The following is a 15,301-nucleotide window of genomic DNA, read 5'->3' on the forward strand; positions in this document are numbered from 1 at the left end:
AATTGCCTCTTTCCATAAATGAACATACCTAGAAGCCATAGATTTACTGAAAGTCTTTGGATCCTCCTCAATATTAAAACAATATTGATGTTGAGACACAATCTCATCCCTTGTTCCTTCAACTAAGTATAGTTGAAAATCAGATCCAAAAGATTTAGTTTTTCTAGCTCTAGTACTCTTTCTAAGTTCAGGCACAAAACTTGTACCACCAGAAGCATCTTCAGCTTAAGTTGTGTTCTTGCTGAAATATTGCTGAATCATGTCCCTTGGTCTAGGTATATATGTAAATCTTTCTTCATCAAAGATAGCATCTCTTGACTCTGTAACAGTGTTCACAGATATAGAGTCATTAGATTCTAAAACATAGAATCTATAAGCTTTGGAATGCTCAACATATCCAATAAAGATACAATATATACCTCTTTCACCCAATGTTTTCCTTTTGGGTTCAGTGAGCCTCACAACTGCTCGACAACCCCAAACTTTGAGATAACTCAGATTTGATACCTTTTTACACCAAATTTCATAAGGAGTATTCTTACTCCTTTTTTTCGGAGTTCTATTCAAAATATAACATGTAATTAACATAGCCTCACCCCAGTAACCTTCACTTAAACCTACATAGGACAACATGGAATTAACCATTTCTTTTAAAGTCTTATTTTTCCTTTCAACTACACCATTTTGTTGTGGTGTATAAGGAGCTGTTGCTAGATGTATTATTCCGGTTGATTCAAAATAAACCGGATCATAATACTCACCACCTCTATCAGTACGTAAGACTTTTATTAATTCATTTTTATGGTGTTCAACCTCTTGTTTATAAATCTTAAATTTTTCAAGAGCTTCATCTTTGGAATGTAGCAAATAGACATAATAATATCTAGATGCATCATTAATAAAAGTAACAACATACTTTTTTTCCAATGGAAGGCGTTGCATGGAAATCACATAAATCACTATGTATAAGTTCCAACACCTTGCTTTCCCTAACAACATCTTTGAAAGGTTGTCTTGTGATTTTAGTTAACATGCATGTTTTACATTTTTAATTGTTTATATCAAAAGTAGGAATTAAACTCATTTTTGACATATCTTTTAATCTCTTGTAATGAATGTGTCCGAGTCTAGCATGCCATAAATCAGATTTATTAAAGTTATTGATAGTACTAGAAGAAGTCATGCAAACAAAATTATCATAACTAGGATAATTAATATTAAGCCTAATCATTCCATTACATACATATTCGAAACCCATAAAAGAACCATTTCTTGATAAGATATACTTGTCACTTTCTAATACTTGTTTGTAACCATAATTATTTAAAACAATTTCAGACACAAGATCTTTTCGAATCCCCAGTACATATAAAATATTGTTCAGACACAAAAACTTTCCAGAAGAAAAGTAAAGCAAAACATATTCTAAACCCTTGATTGGTTCAGTTGCAACATTTCCCATTTTCACCACAGATCCATCTTTAATTGGTTGACATTCCTTGAACCAACGAAGATCTTTACATATATGACTTGTTGCTCCCGAATCAACCCACCAAGCAACATCATCATCCTGCACATAAAATGCTTCAGAAATCACAGTTATATAATTCTGAACATATTTAGAATTCTGCATGAAAACATAAATTTGACCTTGTTGCTTTTCTGGATCATTGGATCCACTTGGTCCAGCACCATCCTTGTTCACTTTATGAAGACGACATTCTTTCTAGAAGTGGCCCGGTTTGTTACAATTCCAACAAACCAACTTATCCTTCTTGTTGGAAGACTTGTCATCCTTTCCTTTAAACTTCCTTTTTCCATTAGACTTCTTGGGATTCTTTGAACTTTCTCCTTCCACCATGTTCACAGAAGAGGAACCAACTTGGTTCTTGCCTTTAGGATTGTTATCAAGTTCTTGAGTCCTTAAGGACTCTTCAATCCGTAAATGGCTTCCAAGTTGAGTCAAAGTTAATTCCTCTTTGTTATGTTTCAGATTATGTTTAAAGTCTTTCCAGGAAGGGGACAGTTTGTCAATGATAACAGCCACAAAAATGGCTTCATCCATTTTCAGATTTTGTTGAGCAAACTGTCCCAGGATACTTAACATTTCATGGAATTGTTCCATAACAGGCCTGGAGTCAGTCATCTTGTAACCCATAAAGTTACTTACAAGAAACTTCTTGCTTGAAGCATCTTCAGTCATGTACTTGGATTCAAGAGAATCCCATAATTCTTTTGCAGTTTCAACATTTTGATAGATATCAAACAGAGAATCAGACATACCATTGAGAATATGACCACGACAGATGTAGTCATCATTGTCCCACTTTGATCTTCTCCTTTTTTCCTTCAAAGTTTCATTTTCAGCAAATTATGGCATTGGTGTACTCAGAACATACACCACTTTCAAAGTAGTGAGGATAAAGTGCATCTTCTTCTTTCATCTACGAAAATCTTGCCCTTCAAACTTGTTCAGTTTGCCAAACTTTCTTGTCATGTCCTTCACAGATTCACCACTTGCCATGATCACAGAATGCTTTAATCTTTGTTAGAAAATCGGGGTATAGATATTCTTGGATCAATGAAAGTTGTGAAACACTTTTAGATTAAAGCATTTCGAGGGTACACTAAAAATCTCTAATCGGATGAAACTCACTGTTTTCTAGAATGGAGAATGAAGAAGATGTTATGAAATCTGTACCCAAAAATAATTTCGAAATTGATCATATAATAAGAAATAACTTCCTGTCTTAAAACTGGCATATAGTAGTTGCAGGAAAACAACTTCATGTCCAAAAACTGTCACATTACCTTTCACAAACTAACATAAAACAACTTCGACCCCAGCCAGGGGCTCTGCCCCTTGGACCCCGCTCTCAGGGGCCCTGTCCCCGGACCCCCATCAGTTCAGGGGCTTCGCCCCTAAATAGCAGTATACTTTCAACAAAGACAAAATCAAACAAATGTGCACTCCGCACCAAACCGATTTGTTAAATAATTGTCAAAGTGACATTGATCAACAAATTTACCCCATTACACTTAAATAAATATTAGTGATATAAAATCAACAACAACAGTTACAATACAAACTATGATATTAGATTATTTTAATTTTTTGATATTCAAATAATCTTTTGATATCAACTTTTGTATCTTGATTTACAATAAAAATGTACATCAATGTGCAAATAAATAAAAACGAACAAAATACCAAAACGATTTCGAAAAACCCAAGCATGTAGTTTAGAATTTATATCTATATGATTTTAATTCACAAATAACACTTCCAATGTTGTATATAAATAATTTTGTAGAAATTTGTAAATAATTTGTAGATTTTTTATGTATCAAATTGCTTTGCAAAAAAAAACTTTCCTAACAAGGGTTTCGGGCTAGCTTTCGCGCACCTAACTAATCCCCCGCTGCAAACATGAGGTTATGCCTTATGTCTTGTAGTCACTGCTTATGGCCACATGGGTTAAGTAGTGTCAGAATTTGAACATGCATCAATAGGTTATCAATGATATTTTCCACAATTGTTTTACCAAATCACCACAACCAAAGTGTTGTATCACATTATTTATAGTTGATCATATTTCATTCATCATTTTAATTTATAATTTATTGTTTTGTTTTTATATATGTTTATTAAATTACTGTCATGATTAATCTGTCATATATCAATATTATTTTAATGATTTATCGTGTGTTTTTTTTCACTATATTCAAATGTATATTGTATTGTACAAATTCATGCTTTTATATAACATCTAAACATACAAAACGTAAATTAGATATTCATAATAGTGTATAAATTAATTTTAGACAAAACTTCATAAACGGTCCCCATGGTATCCCGAAATCTGAAGTTTAGTCCCTAAGTTCAAAAACCTCATAGACGGTCCCTGTGGTTTTAAAACTTCTAACAAATCGTCCCTCACCCACATAAAAAGACTTTTATGCCCTTTTTAATTTAGTTTGTATTTTTCTATAATTAATACCATTTAAAAAATAAGAAAATAAATTAATAACTCCCCCCCCCCCCACCGTCATTCATCCCCATTTGGCCTTCCCCATCGTTTTGAGAACGACGCCTCCTACCCCTCATTCAGCCGCCAGAGACCTCTCAACCACCATCGACTGCCCCTATTTTGCTCAACGATTCTTCCAGATTCGATGGACAACACCCGTCTCGTCATTGCTTCAATCAGAAAACATATGTTCTCCCAATTTTCTAAGATCATAAACGATTTCAAAGGTGGAGAAATTGACATGGCTTCTTACTATTCGAACCACCTGATGACTGACGTCGCAGCTCCGTTGACGCACCAGACGATCGTCACTATTTGTTCTTCCCCTAGCCGCCGACAAACCACATGTATGTCGTCCCTAAACCGCCGATGCACCACAGAAGCACAAGTTTGATTCTATTTTCTTGAAATTGTTGCTATTTTACTGAAATCAGTTCTATTTTCATGAAATTATTTTAGTTTCTCATGAAATCACCTGATTACACTCCCTATGGAATATGAAATGTTTTTTTATTGATACTAAAATCTGAAATGATTTCTTGAATTAGTAATCTTGTTGATTCAAAACCATTCTCCGACTGTGAGGAGGATCATGATGGTAGTGGAGATAGTTATTACTAGAAAGGTTTTTAAGATCATATGTGATTTTCTTAGTTGTGTTTGAATTTGGATTTCAAGATCATCATGTTCATCAATTGTGCAGGTGTGTGAAAATGGATGATGGAGTTTGACTTTTTTCTTGAAATTGGTAGTGGGTAGTGGCAGTAGACGGTGATGGAGGGAAGCAAAAAAAGGTGAGGAAAAGGGTGGGGTGGTAAAGGTGTGTCTTGGTGAATCAGTGGTGGTCTGATTGTCTTGGTTGGTGGCATGTAAGGGTCTGTAAGGTGGTGATGTCGGTGTTCTGTGATGGTGATGTTGGTGGGTATCTAGTGCTCTGGCAGGTGGGAGTTCACGATGGAAATGGTGGTGGGAAGTGGTAGTGGTGGTAATGGGGGACATCAACTGGAAAATGAAAAGGAAAGGAAAGGGTAGGATAGGGTAGGATGGGGTGGTATGACATCCCCATTTTCACGGCCAGAAAAGACCGATTTTGTTTATGCTTTATAAAAATCAGAGTACTTTTAATAAAAATGTTGTGGAATTTGTTCTCAGTAAAACATGATAAATACGTTATCAAAGCATTTCCGAATAAATGTATTTTTATTCATTTTAAAACATTTGGGATGTCATTGTCAATACAGAAACATAAGCATAACAGAACTTACATTCATTTACGCTAGTGATCTACACCTCTTTAATCTCTCAGTGCAATGTAACTTCGTATCGGCACCTGTGATTCAAATAAGCTTGAGTGGGTCAGGTTGGGAAACCTGGTGAGTACATAGGGTTTTCAACCCACAATAATATAATTATTATGTTTAAACATCAAACAATCAACCCAATTACCCATCCCCATTATCTTCTTTACTCTTAAGGATCTACCCTAAGAATTAGCTATTCCTCGTTCATTCATTCCTAAGGATCATCCTAAGGAATCGACACGAAATCCATCGTTGCCAGGGTTTACTCAACAGGCACTAAGTCGCATAGTCGCCAGGGTTTAGGCACTAAGTCTCATTGTCACCAGGGTTTATACAACAGGCACTAAGTCTCATAGTCGCCAGGGTTTAGGAACTAAGTCTCATAGTTGCCAGGGTTTATACAACAGGGTACATCTGGTGAACACGCAGTTCAAAACATCTGGTGAAAACGTAGTTCAAAACACCTGGTGAACACATAGTTCAAAACATATGATGAACACTTAGTTCAAAACATATCGTGAACACTTAGTTCAAAAATACCTAGTGAATACGTAGTTCAAAAACACCTACAAGTTACGAGCCTGCTAGCGCTCCACTGGACTGTCTAGAATAGTCTGTGGTCGTCATCTATACTGCGCTAGATGACTAGATCATCAATAACATCGAGGCCTCTCATTATTTTATTTTATCACACAACAACTATTACATTTACCGATGTTTTACCCAACACATTTTGTAGATATAAAATACATATACAGTTTAAATCATTTAAAACATGTATAAAATCGTTCATCCAGCATAGATAGCAAGTATACAGATAATATGCACACATAGCACGTAATTTATATAAAATACTTCATATCTATGTGTAAGATGAAAGTAACTATGCACTCACCTGTTAAGGTGGTGATTCTGCACTCGGACAGCACTTTGTTAATCTTAAAACAATTTCTTTGACAAAACCTAGTATCATTACCACTAGAGTTTAGTCTAATGTTCAACGAGACTAATTAATAGTCTAGCTATTATTACTATTATATAAGCGTTAAACAATACTCTTCACCCACTATGTACAGACAGGGGCCAGACATGAAACACCGGAGGGCAGGATCATTTTGGCATATAGCACTTCTGAATCCAGCAACCCAAGCGGCCCTCCAAACCGGATTCCCCGTACCGCGAGTGGTTAAAAAGATATTATAACGACACTTATATAACCCATAATAATAGCCCAAATAATTATTATAAGGTCCTAATAACATTACTATATTTAAATAAAAGCTATATTAAATATAGTATAGGCGTAGCTCACTTACAGCGGGTTTTTATTAAAAACCAGGATTCGCTGGAGCAGCGTTTCCGAGCCGAAAACTTTTCTTATTGGAGCCGTCGGGCGCTCCGGGGCTTCCTTCTCATGCTAGGGAGGTTCCCTAGACTTGGGAGGGGTTTAAGGAGGTTATAGAGAAGTTAGAGAGAGAAAGAGAGGGTGAAAGGTGTGAGAAATATGAAGGATTCACTCTTTATTTATAGGGGTTTTATCGTAGAGTAGTCCCTAAGTTTCGTCTGTATCTTCCGCGTACGAGCTCCGTTTTCTACGTTCTTTATATCCACGTGTTGGTATTTACGAGTACTACAACTTTCATTTAGACCCCGTCGGCTAATACCCATTCTATCTCAGATTTACAAAACTGTATCGAATTCGCCGCGCTTGAAGAGTAGAGACTAAGTTTCGTCCATATCTTTAACATACGAGCTCTATTATCGACGTTATTTATATCCACGCGTTGGTATTTACGAGTAATACAACTTTCATTTAGACCACGTCGGCTAATTCTCATTTTATCTCAGATTTACAAAACCGCATCGAATTCGCCGCGCTTGAAGAGTAGAGACTAAGCTTCGTCCATATCTTTCGCATACGAGCTCCGTTTTCAACTGTATTTTTATCGTTGAGTTCCTATTAATGAGATCTTCAACTCTCATTTAGGTCGCGTAGGCCAAAAACCGCTCGAACTAAAATTCGAGTTTCGGGTCGTGCACTGCTATGCCAAATCTTAGAAAATTCATAACTTCCTCATACGAAGTCAGATTTGGGCGTTCTTTTTTTGTATGTTCTTGGTTTAATGCATACTACAACTTTTGTTTAGATCACTAAGGCTAAAAAGTCCTCTATCGTAAATTCACTATTTACGTCTCCCAGTGTCGTGCCAGTTTTGCCGTAAAACTTCGACGAACCATAACTTCTTCGTTATAACTCGGATTTCGGCGTTCTTTATATGTACGGAACCCTTGTAACATATACTACCACTTGGTTAAGATTATTCCTTCTAAATAATCTTCCATCAAAAACTCAAATTTGATGCTCATTGTCTCTAAATTGACTAGCCCGAATCTGGGGCGTTACAATTATCTCCCCCTTAGGATGATTACGTCCCGGAATCATCAACGAAACAGGGTTGTATAACGACTCCATACGTTATCTATTCATCCTAGGTAATAATCGTAACTTCTATGTTCCTTCGAATGCGTATCTAACTCCTGGTCTTCTTGACTGCAAGCGGTGCTTGATCTTGCACCCGTTCTCTATGTCTTGTTAAACTTTCAATCATGAACTTCATGTCACAACCTCGCTCTTTATCGGAGACTCCTTCTTCTTCTTAACAAACTGAAGTTAATTTTATTTAATTTCCACGATAGACCGATGGGTCACGTTCTAATGAGCTCTCATCGTATGTTGCAACGCTTAGACTCAGGTCTCTTAGAGTCCAATTCCGGAATGGAATATACTTTCCTTCATGTTCTAATGTGACATAATCACATTTTAACATGTATCATTTCTAGCTACCAACTTCTTTAACTAGCGAGATACTTCTATTGATTGCTTCGATTATCTTTCACTTCAATCTTCTGGCTTAAGTCAGATGCTACATCGAACATGGTTCTCTGAACCACGTAACATACTCATCTTAGTCGGACTCGATTTGATATGACCACTAGGGTCGAAACAACACTTATCTTCTTAATCATTACCGAAACGATGGTAACGACATACTTGAATAAAACGGAATCAATTACTAGCTTCTTGGTAACCTTGTGACTTTCCCTGATCTAAGTGCGAGTCCTGTGCTTCCGGTAGTATAGACCTCTACTACCATTCACACCTACTCATACTCGTCCCAAGTATTGTCTCGCAGTTTTCCAAGTCATTATCACAAAAAACAATTTTAACACATATAAATGTGTCCAAACAATCATAAAATTTTTCCTAGACTCTACTAGGACTTCTTCCATGTGTATCTTCAATCATCAATTCTACTTCAACTTGGTTGGTGGTGGAAATGCCATACGATGGGACGACTTCGGGAATTACACCAATCGTTCCATCATCCCGCCAATCGAAGGTGTACTTCGGACGTACCGTACTCCTCTAAATGTACTGTCTGACATATTCTAGAGGCAAGATACCACTCTTACGATATCTTCCGATAGGTGTCATGGTTACGCTTCGAGCAGACCAACAAATCTAATGGATGGACCCCTTGTTGGCTGAATAAGAGGCCGATCACCTACAGTTTAGGTAACATTCTGGCTTTTAGTAAAAGTAAATTACACGATTGGTTCCTGTAGTTTAGGGTAATTTGCACGTTTGGTCCCAAACTTTTTTTTAACTCGGACCGTCCCTATTGTTTACTTTTATTGCGTGTTTGGTCCCTGTCACCCTTAAAAATACTATTTTGCCCTTAATATTAATTTTTAATTATTTTATTTATTATATAATTATTTATATTATTAATTTATTCAAATAATTATTTAACAAAATAAATCTCTTACTACCCCAAGTCTCTTTCTCAAGTATCTCTAACTTCTCACGTCTAGTGCCTCTTCACCTCTAGCACCATCTTTGACACTCTATCGGTGCCACCAACACCTTTTACTCTGGCGACTCCCCGATTCTTAAGGTCTGATGACCACCACCACACCTTTGCGGAAATCCATTTCTATCCTCCCAGCCTCACTTTCTTGACCACCACCACACCTTTGCGGAAATCCATTTCTATCCTCCTCCTCTCTTTTTTTTCTCTCATTCTTCGAGTTTTTGAAATCGTTCTTGTCGATATCTGGATTTAATTTTAACGGGTTTGATTTTCCTCCTCTATTTTTTTTCCTCACCCTCCTCTATCCCCCTCGTTTCCTACAAAATTCAAACCCTAGCCGACTTCCATCTTCAAAATCAAGCATCGATGTTCCTCCTCTGTGATTCAAGAATCCTCACATTCCTTCGTCGGTGTTTCCCTTCCACCACTTCATATCCCCTCCCTCTCCTTCTATACCGACAAAGAAGTCGATTTATGCCCAACACCCATTAATTTTGAAGGTGATAAATCAATTTTCGGATTCATCCTGCTGAGCTAATGTGTTGGGTATCTAATTCCTCCAATGATATTTATCTAATCAGATCAGTTCTTTGTTTGTAAGATCCTCTTGTGTGCTTGCACTTTTCTTTCTGTCAAATTCGGTTGGTTTGGATGGATCTAGGATTTCGTCCCCTGTAGATCGTATATAATACCTAAATGTGATCAGGTTTTGTCGATTTTGCAGCCCAACACCCCTCAATTTTTTTATATGATAACAGGTTCTGATATACGGTTTGATCAGATAGATTTGGGTTTAGATTGATTTTCAGGAAAGCAAACATGATCGCTTTTTGATTGATTTCTGGTTTTTAGGTTTCAATAATGGATTTGAGGATTGAATTTTAGATTTCATCAGGTTCTAGATTAATTTATGGGAGAGCAGGGGAGATTAGCTGGAACAGTGGTGGTCATCGGTGGTGGATTGGGAGTGACCGGTGGTGATGGTCGGAGGTGACGGGGTTGATGGTGGAGGTGATATTGTAGACGAGCAATAACTTTGAGTGTGTGGGTAGTAAGAGATTTATTTTGTTAAATAATTATTTGAATAAATTAATAATATAAATAATTATATAATAAATAAAATAATTAAAAATTAATATTAAGGGCAAAATAGTCATTTTAAGGGTGACATGAACCAAACGCACAATAAAAGTAAACAATACAGACAGTCCGAGTTAAAAAAAAAGTTAGTGACCAAACGCGCAATTTACCCTAAACCACAGTGACCATTCGTGTAATTTACTCTTTTAGTTACTTATACTACATTTGTTCCATATTTATTGTCCACTTTTGACTTTTGAAGTCTTTATTCTTAAACTTTGACCTTAAATATTTTTGTTTTTTAATATATAATAATTGATGCAAAGTATGTAAATGGATACAGTTTTAAATGTCTTTTCATTGTTATAAGTTTCATCAAGTAATTTATAATACAAATAAAAATATTTAAGGTCAAAGTTGAAAAATAAAGACTTAAAAAGTCAAAAGTGGACAATAAGTATGGGACAGAGAGTAATTTTTAGCAATTTTTTGGACAAAACCCTAACCTGACCTAATACCCAAATTACGCAGACCAGACCAGATTACCTGCATTTCAATGCAATTTGGTTATTTGCTATTTTTTTAATTAGAAAACAGGTAGAGCCATTAATTTTGAAGGCTATGTGCGAAAAGTAAAAATGAGCTTCTAAATATAACTTTTTGAAAAATAATTGAAAAATCGATAATCATAATAAAATTATCACTAATCCATAACTAATTTATTCTAATATATCGCTAATACTAATGGAAAAAAAATGGCCTCCCTAAAATATATAGGCTTTGTGTGTGCATACCCACGAATTTGGCCCTGTTAAAAATACCCGTACTATCCCAAACCTTTATGCCTTATAAGTTATAACAACCCGACACATATGAAAATGACAAAAAAATTATCTTTTATCACTTAAAAACTAGAATTTGTTTTTTTTTCCTTGAGTTTAATTCTTTTAACCTAATTTATATCTTATCAACAAAGGAAGGTGTTGTTATGCTTGCTGAATCCATTTCTTTATTCATAAAACATTAATATAACATTACTTGCTGAAAAGCTGAATGTCTCTACTACAAGATGAAATTCCCAGAAAAAATCAACCAAAATTCAACACTCATCAGCTTCATAAATTCTTCCTAGGCTCAGTCGTGAGCCCAAACCCAAACGGATACAACGGGTCATAATGCGAGTCTCCAACATTCATCGGAAGCTGATCAACAGATTTGAACCAAGTACGTGCAAGCTTCCCTGTAAAACCGTAGTCACCAAACAGGACATCTGTGACACCTTTACCCTCCGTTCCCGGAAGCCAGGCGGCGACAAGGGCGTCAATGGTTTCAACATACGGCTGCATCACCACGGGCCTGCCGCTGATCAAAACCACCACACATTTCACTGCACCACACACGTTCTTAATGGTGCTTGGTCCAGGCTCCGGGATTGTCAGATTCTTGCTGTCCCCAAACGTCTCGGCGTACGGGTGCTCTCCCACCACCACAATGGCATAATCAAATTTGTTTGATTTCACAAAATCGCCATTAGGGTTTTCGTTATAGACCACTTGAGTTTTTGGATCTACGGCACTTTTGATGGCCGATAGGATTGTGGTTCCTGCAAGATCAATCAAAGGGTGTATTTAAGGTTCTGTTATATTCAATCGATTTGAGTGTTTTTTAGAAGGTGATTTGATTGTACCAGAAGTGATATCTCCTGAAAGCCCTTGCCACTCGATCGTCCATCCACCACATTGATAACCAAGATTATCGGCATGGGCTCCTGCAACTAGTATCTTCGATGCTTTTTTAGGAAGAGGTAACAATGGCTTCTTTGAGGATTTTCCGTTTTTCAATAACACGAGTGTTTTTCTCACGGCTTCCCTAGCCAGATCTCTGTGCTCCTGGCTTCCAAGGTACTTGGTCATGCTGTAGTCTGCCAATGGTTTTTCAAACAGACCCATGGTGAACTTGACCCTTAGAATCCTCTTCACTGCATCGTCTATGCGACTCATGGATACGAACTTGTTCTTGACTAGGTAAGTTAGACCATCGATGAACTCTGTGTAGTTGTATGGTACCATGATCTGCATGCATATAACCAACATATTATTAATTCAAAGTTATTTCGATATTTCATGGTTGAAACAAGAACAGGAAAAATCAAATACACCATGTCAATGCCAGCATCCATCCCAGCTATGATTGAATACGTATAATTAGCATGTTCAGGAGTCGTGATCCTATCAATTCCTTGCCAATCTGATATAACGATCCCCTGAAATATTCAAAGCCAACCGAAAACCTCATAAGTTGTTCAATTGAGAAGAAAGGAGAAGCTTTTTTTACCTTGAATTTAAGTTTGTTTTTGAGGAAATCGTTGACAAGGTAACGATTGGCGTGCATTTTGATTCCATTCCAGCTAGAATATGAGGTCATAATAGTAGACACACCCTTGACGATTGAATCATAATATGCTGGCATGTGGATGCTGAAGAATCCTTTGGGATCTATGATCGTGTTGCCCTCGTTCGTGCCCAAGTGAGTTCCCCCATCTCCTAAATAGTGCTTAGCACATGCTGCGATCTTATCTCTGCAAAAAGGAAATCAACGCAAGTGTATAGTCACAATCTCATCTCTAAATCAAACGCCATTTGATTTCGCCTGAACTTGCAGGATTCCGGTGGAAGTTTCCGGTAGCTGTCTAGAACCTAAAAACAGGGGGATTTATTTTTCAAAATCTCATAGGTCAGCCCACAAGTAAGCATGACATCATGGTCATGGTCTAATAATATTAAAACCTTGACAACAACCGGTTTAAAAATCTTCCTACTTTTCTTGATTTTCTTGGTTTTAATTTTCTAAGATTTTAGAAAGTGGAGCACATGTTCACACCAATTAAAGATTCTATTGTAATCCCTTGACGCAAGATATGGATAAGACAAGTCAAACTTATGCATCATGATAAGATTAATCAATCACATATGCTTGAAAGATATATCCACTCTGTCCCAAAAGAGAAACTCATCATCTAAGATCTAACAGCAACACCACTTACAAATTTTATAAAAAAATGTTTGATTAAAAAGGCCAATAAACAAACTTACTGTCCACCGACAAAAGGAACACCCTTTCTTGATCCAGCAGGGATGTCTCCTTGTAAACCTGGTATAATCTCAGTCATCAATTTAACGATCTTTGGATCTTCACTGTAACTCTCAAAACACCGACCCCATCTCGGATCTCTACACACCTGTTTAACATAATCTGTAATTATTCAAAAAGATAATTAATTCTATTTTACTTAATGACATGCTTCAAAATTGTCTACTTACTGCAATACAAGGTGCAAAAGCATATTGTATTCCGGTGGCTCGAACTTCAAGAGCCGTTGCAGCTCCAATCTTCTTAACCAGAGCAGGATCCCTGTTCAAGATTTTGGCATTTTGTCATGTGAACACGTCACACATTTCAAGAAGCTACTTTCAGAGCATAATTGACTTGCTTATTATGCATTAAAACTTGTAACCGATCTAGATTTAGGAAAAGGTGCTTTCGAACTTGCCTGGTAACTCCAAGACCAACATTGTGAGGAAAGATTGTAGCTTTGTAAACATTGTTATGGCCATGAACAGCGTCGATCCCATAAATCAAAGGTATCCCCAATCGGGTCGATAATGAACCCTTTTGGAAATCGTTGACCATGTCAACCCATTGCTTTGGGGTTGCATGTTTCGCCGGAACACTCCCTCCTCCGCTCAAAACACTCCCTGAAAACGCAAACAAGTGTAAGAAACATCTCTAACCAAGAAAATAACAAAAAAGCAGAGTTGGAATGATTCTTGTACCTATTAAGTACTTCTTCATGACCTCATTTGATGCGACAGTTCGATCGATCTGGGTCATTTGGCCGATCTTTTCCTCTACAGTCATCCTTTTCATCAAGTCTTTGATACGAACGCCGAGCTTTTGTTTTGGATCTTTGTATTTGAAGTACGCTGCTTCAGCCATGGAAGCCCAGCAACACATCACTATGATCAAGAAAACTGAAAATTTCCCCATGTTCTTGACCCCCATTGCAAATGGGAGTGTGTTCTTCTCTAATGAAGAACAAGTGACGATATTTCTACAGTAAATAGAAGTGGATTAGGTTGTAGAAGACAAAGAGTTGGGTCAAGATTTAATATATATAATTCTCGGATTTCTTTTTCTCAAGATTGGGTCCCATCTTCTACTTTCAAGAGTTTATAACTTCAAATTGGACACAACCTGTGCTGTTTGGATTGAAAACGGCTCTAATCTGTATAACGGGTGTTATAATAAAGTATGTAATTAAGCTAAAAGACAAAAGGAGAAGAAGTAAAGTGTGGAATTTTCAAATCTATATATTAAAATCAGCATTCAAGGTGTTATGATTAAGATAACTTGTTACAAACAGCATTGATGAACAGGTTGCAGAAATACAGATGAAATTATCAGATTTGCTAAGAATTAAAATTAAAGTTGAAGCATTTTTAGATGTTTCAGTGGGTTTAACATAAATTAACAGAACTACAGAAAATAAATGGGATTTTACTTACAGAGATGCTTAAGAGAAAGAGAGTGGAGATAGTGTCTTGTTCTACAGAACAAGATGGATATTTATAGAACTTTTTCAGTTTTTATTTTTAAGTTTTATCTAGACTGACGGCTTGTATGGAGAGTGGAGAGCGTGTTCTTTCCTCTCTTAATTATGGACCACTTGGTCTTTCTTTTCATTAATATCACGATGTTTGAAGTTTATAACATGGTTTTCTTTAGCAGTTATTGAAGATCTTTCAAATCTTTAACATCATTTTACCTAAAACATTGTTTAATAAAAACTATCCGTTGTGCTTTTTATTTGTCTAAGTATTTTGATTCTCACCATTTAAATTTAGAAAAGGATGAAAAGCTTGTGTTTAAGTTTCATAATCTATTATAAATTAACTAAGATGATAATTGATTACATTTTTTAAAGATAATAGACAAATCTAACCTTATAAACGCG

The 15,301-nt window shown here is 36.4% G+C and overlaps 1 protein-coding gene across 1 annotated transcript; it reads right to left on the bottom strand.

Moving 5' to 3' along the window:
- Positions 1 to 11,268: 11,268 nt before the first annotated feature.
- Positions 11,269 to 15,008, bottom strand: LOC145160839 (uncharacterized). Its single transcript, XM_079080196.1, has 9 exons — positions 14,853 to 15,008; positions 14,121 to 14,398; positions 13,838 to 14,042; positions 13,608 to 13,698; positions 13,380 to 13,525; positions 12,622 to 12,865; positions 12,446 to 12,550; positions 11,975 to 12,359; positions 11,269 to 11,890 (listed from the first exon to the last, which is right to left on the bottom strand). Exons 2-9 carry the CDS (start codon positions 14,347 to 14,349, stop codon positions 11,403 to 11,405), a joined length of 1,893 nt encoding a protein of 630 aa, XP_078936322.1. The 5' UTR covers positions 14,350 to 14,398; positions 14,853 to 15,008; the 3' UTR covers positions 11,269 to 11,402.
- Positions 15,009 to 15,301: the final 293 nt, after the last annotated feature.

Source organism: Lactuca virosa, chromosome 2, assembly GCF_052849685.1.
Source record: "Lactuca virosa cultivar CGN04683 chromosome 2, Lactuca_virosa_CGN04683_v6, whole genome shotgun sequence".
In the NCBI taxonomy this organism is placed as follows: Eukaryota; Viridiplantae; Streptophyta; class Magnoliopsida; order Asterales; family Asteraceae; genus Lactuca; species Lactuca virosa.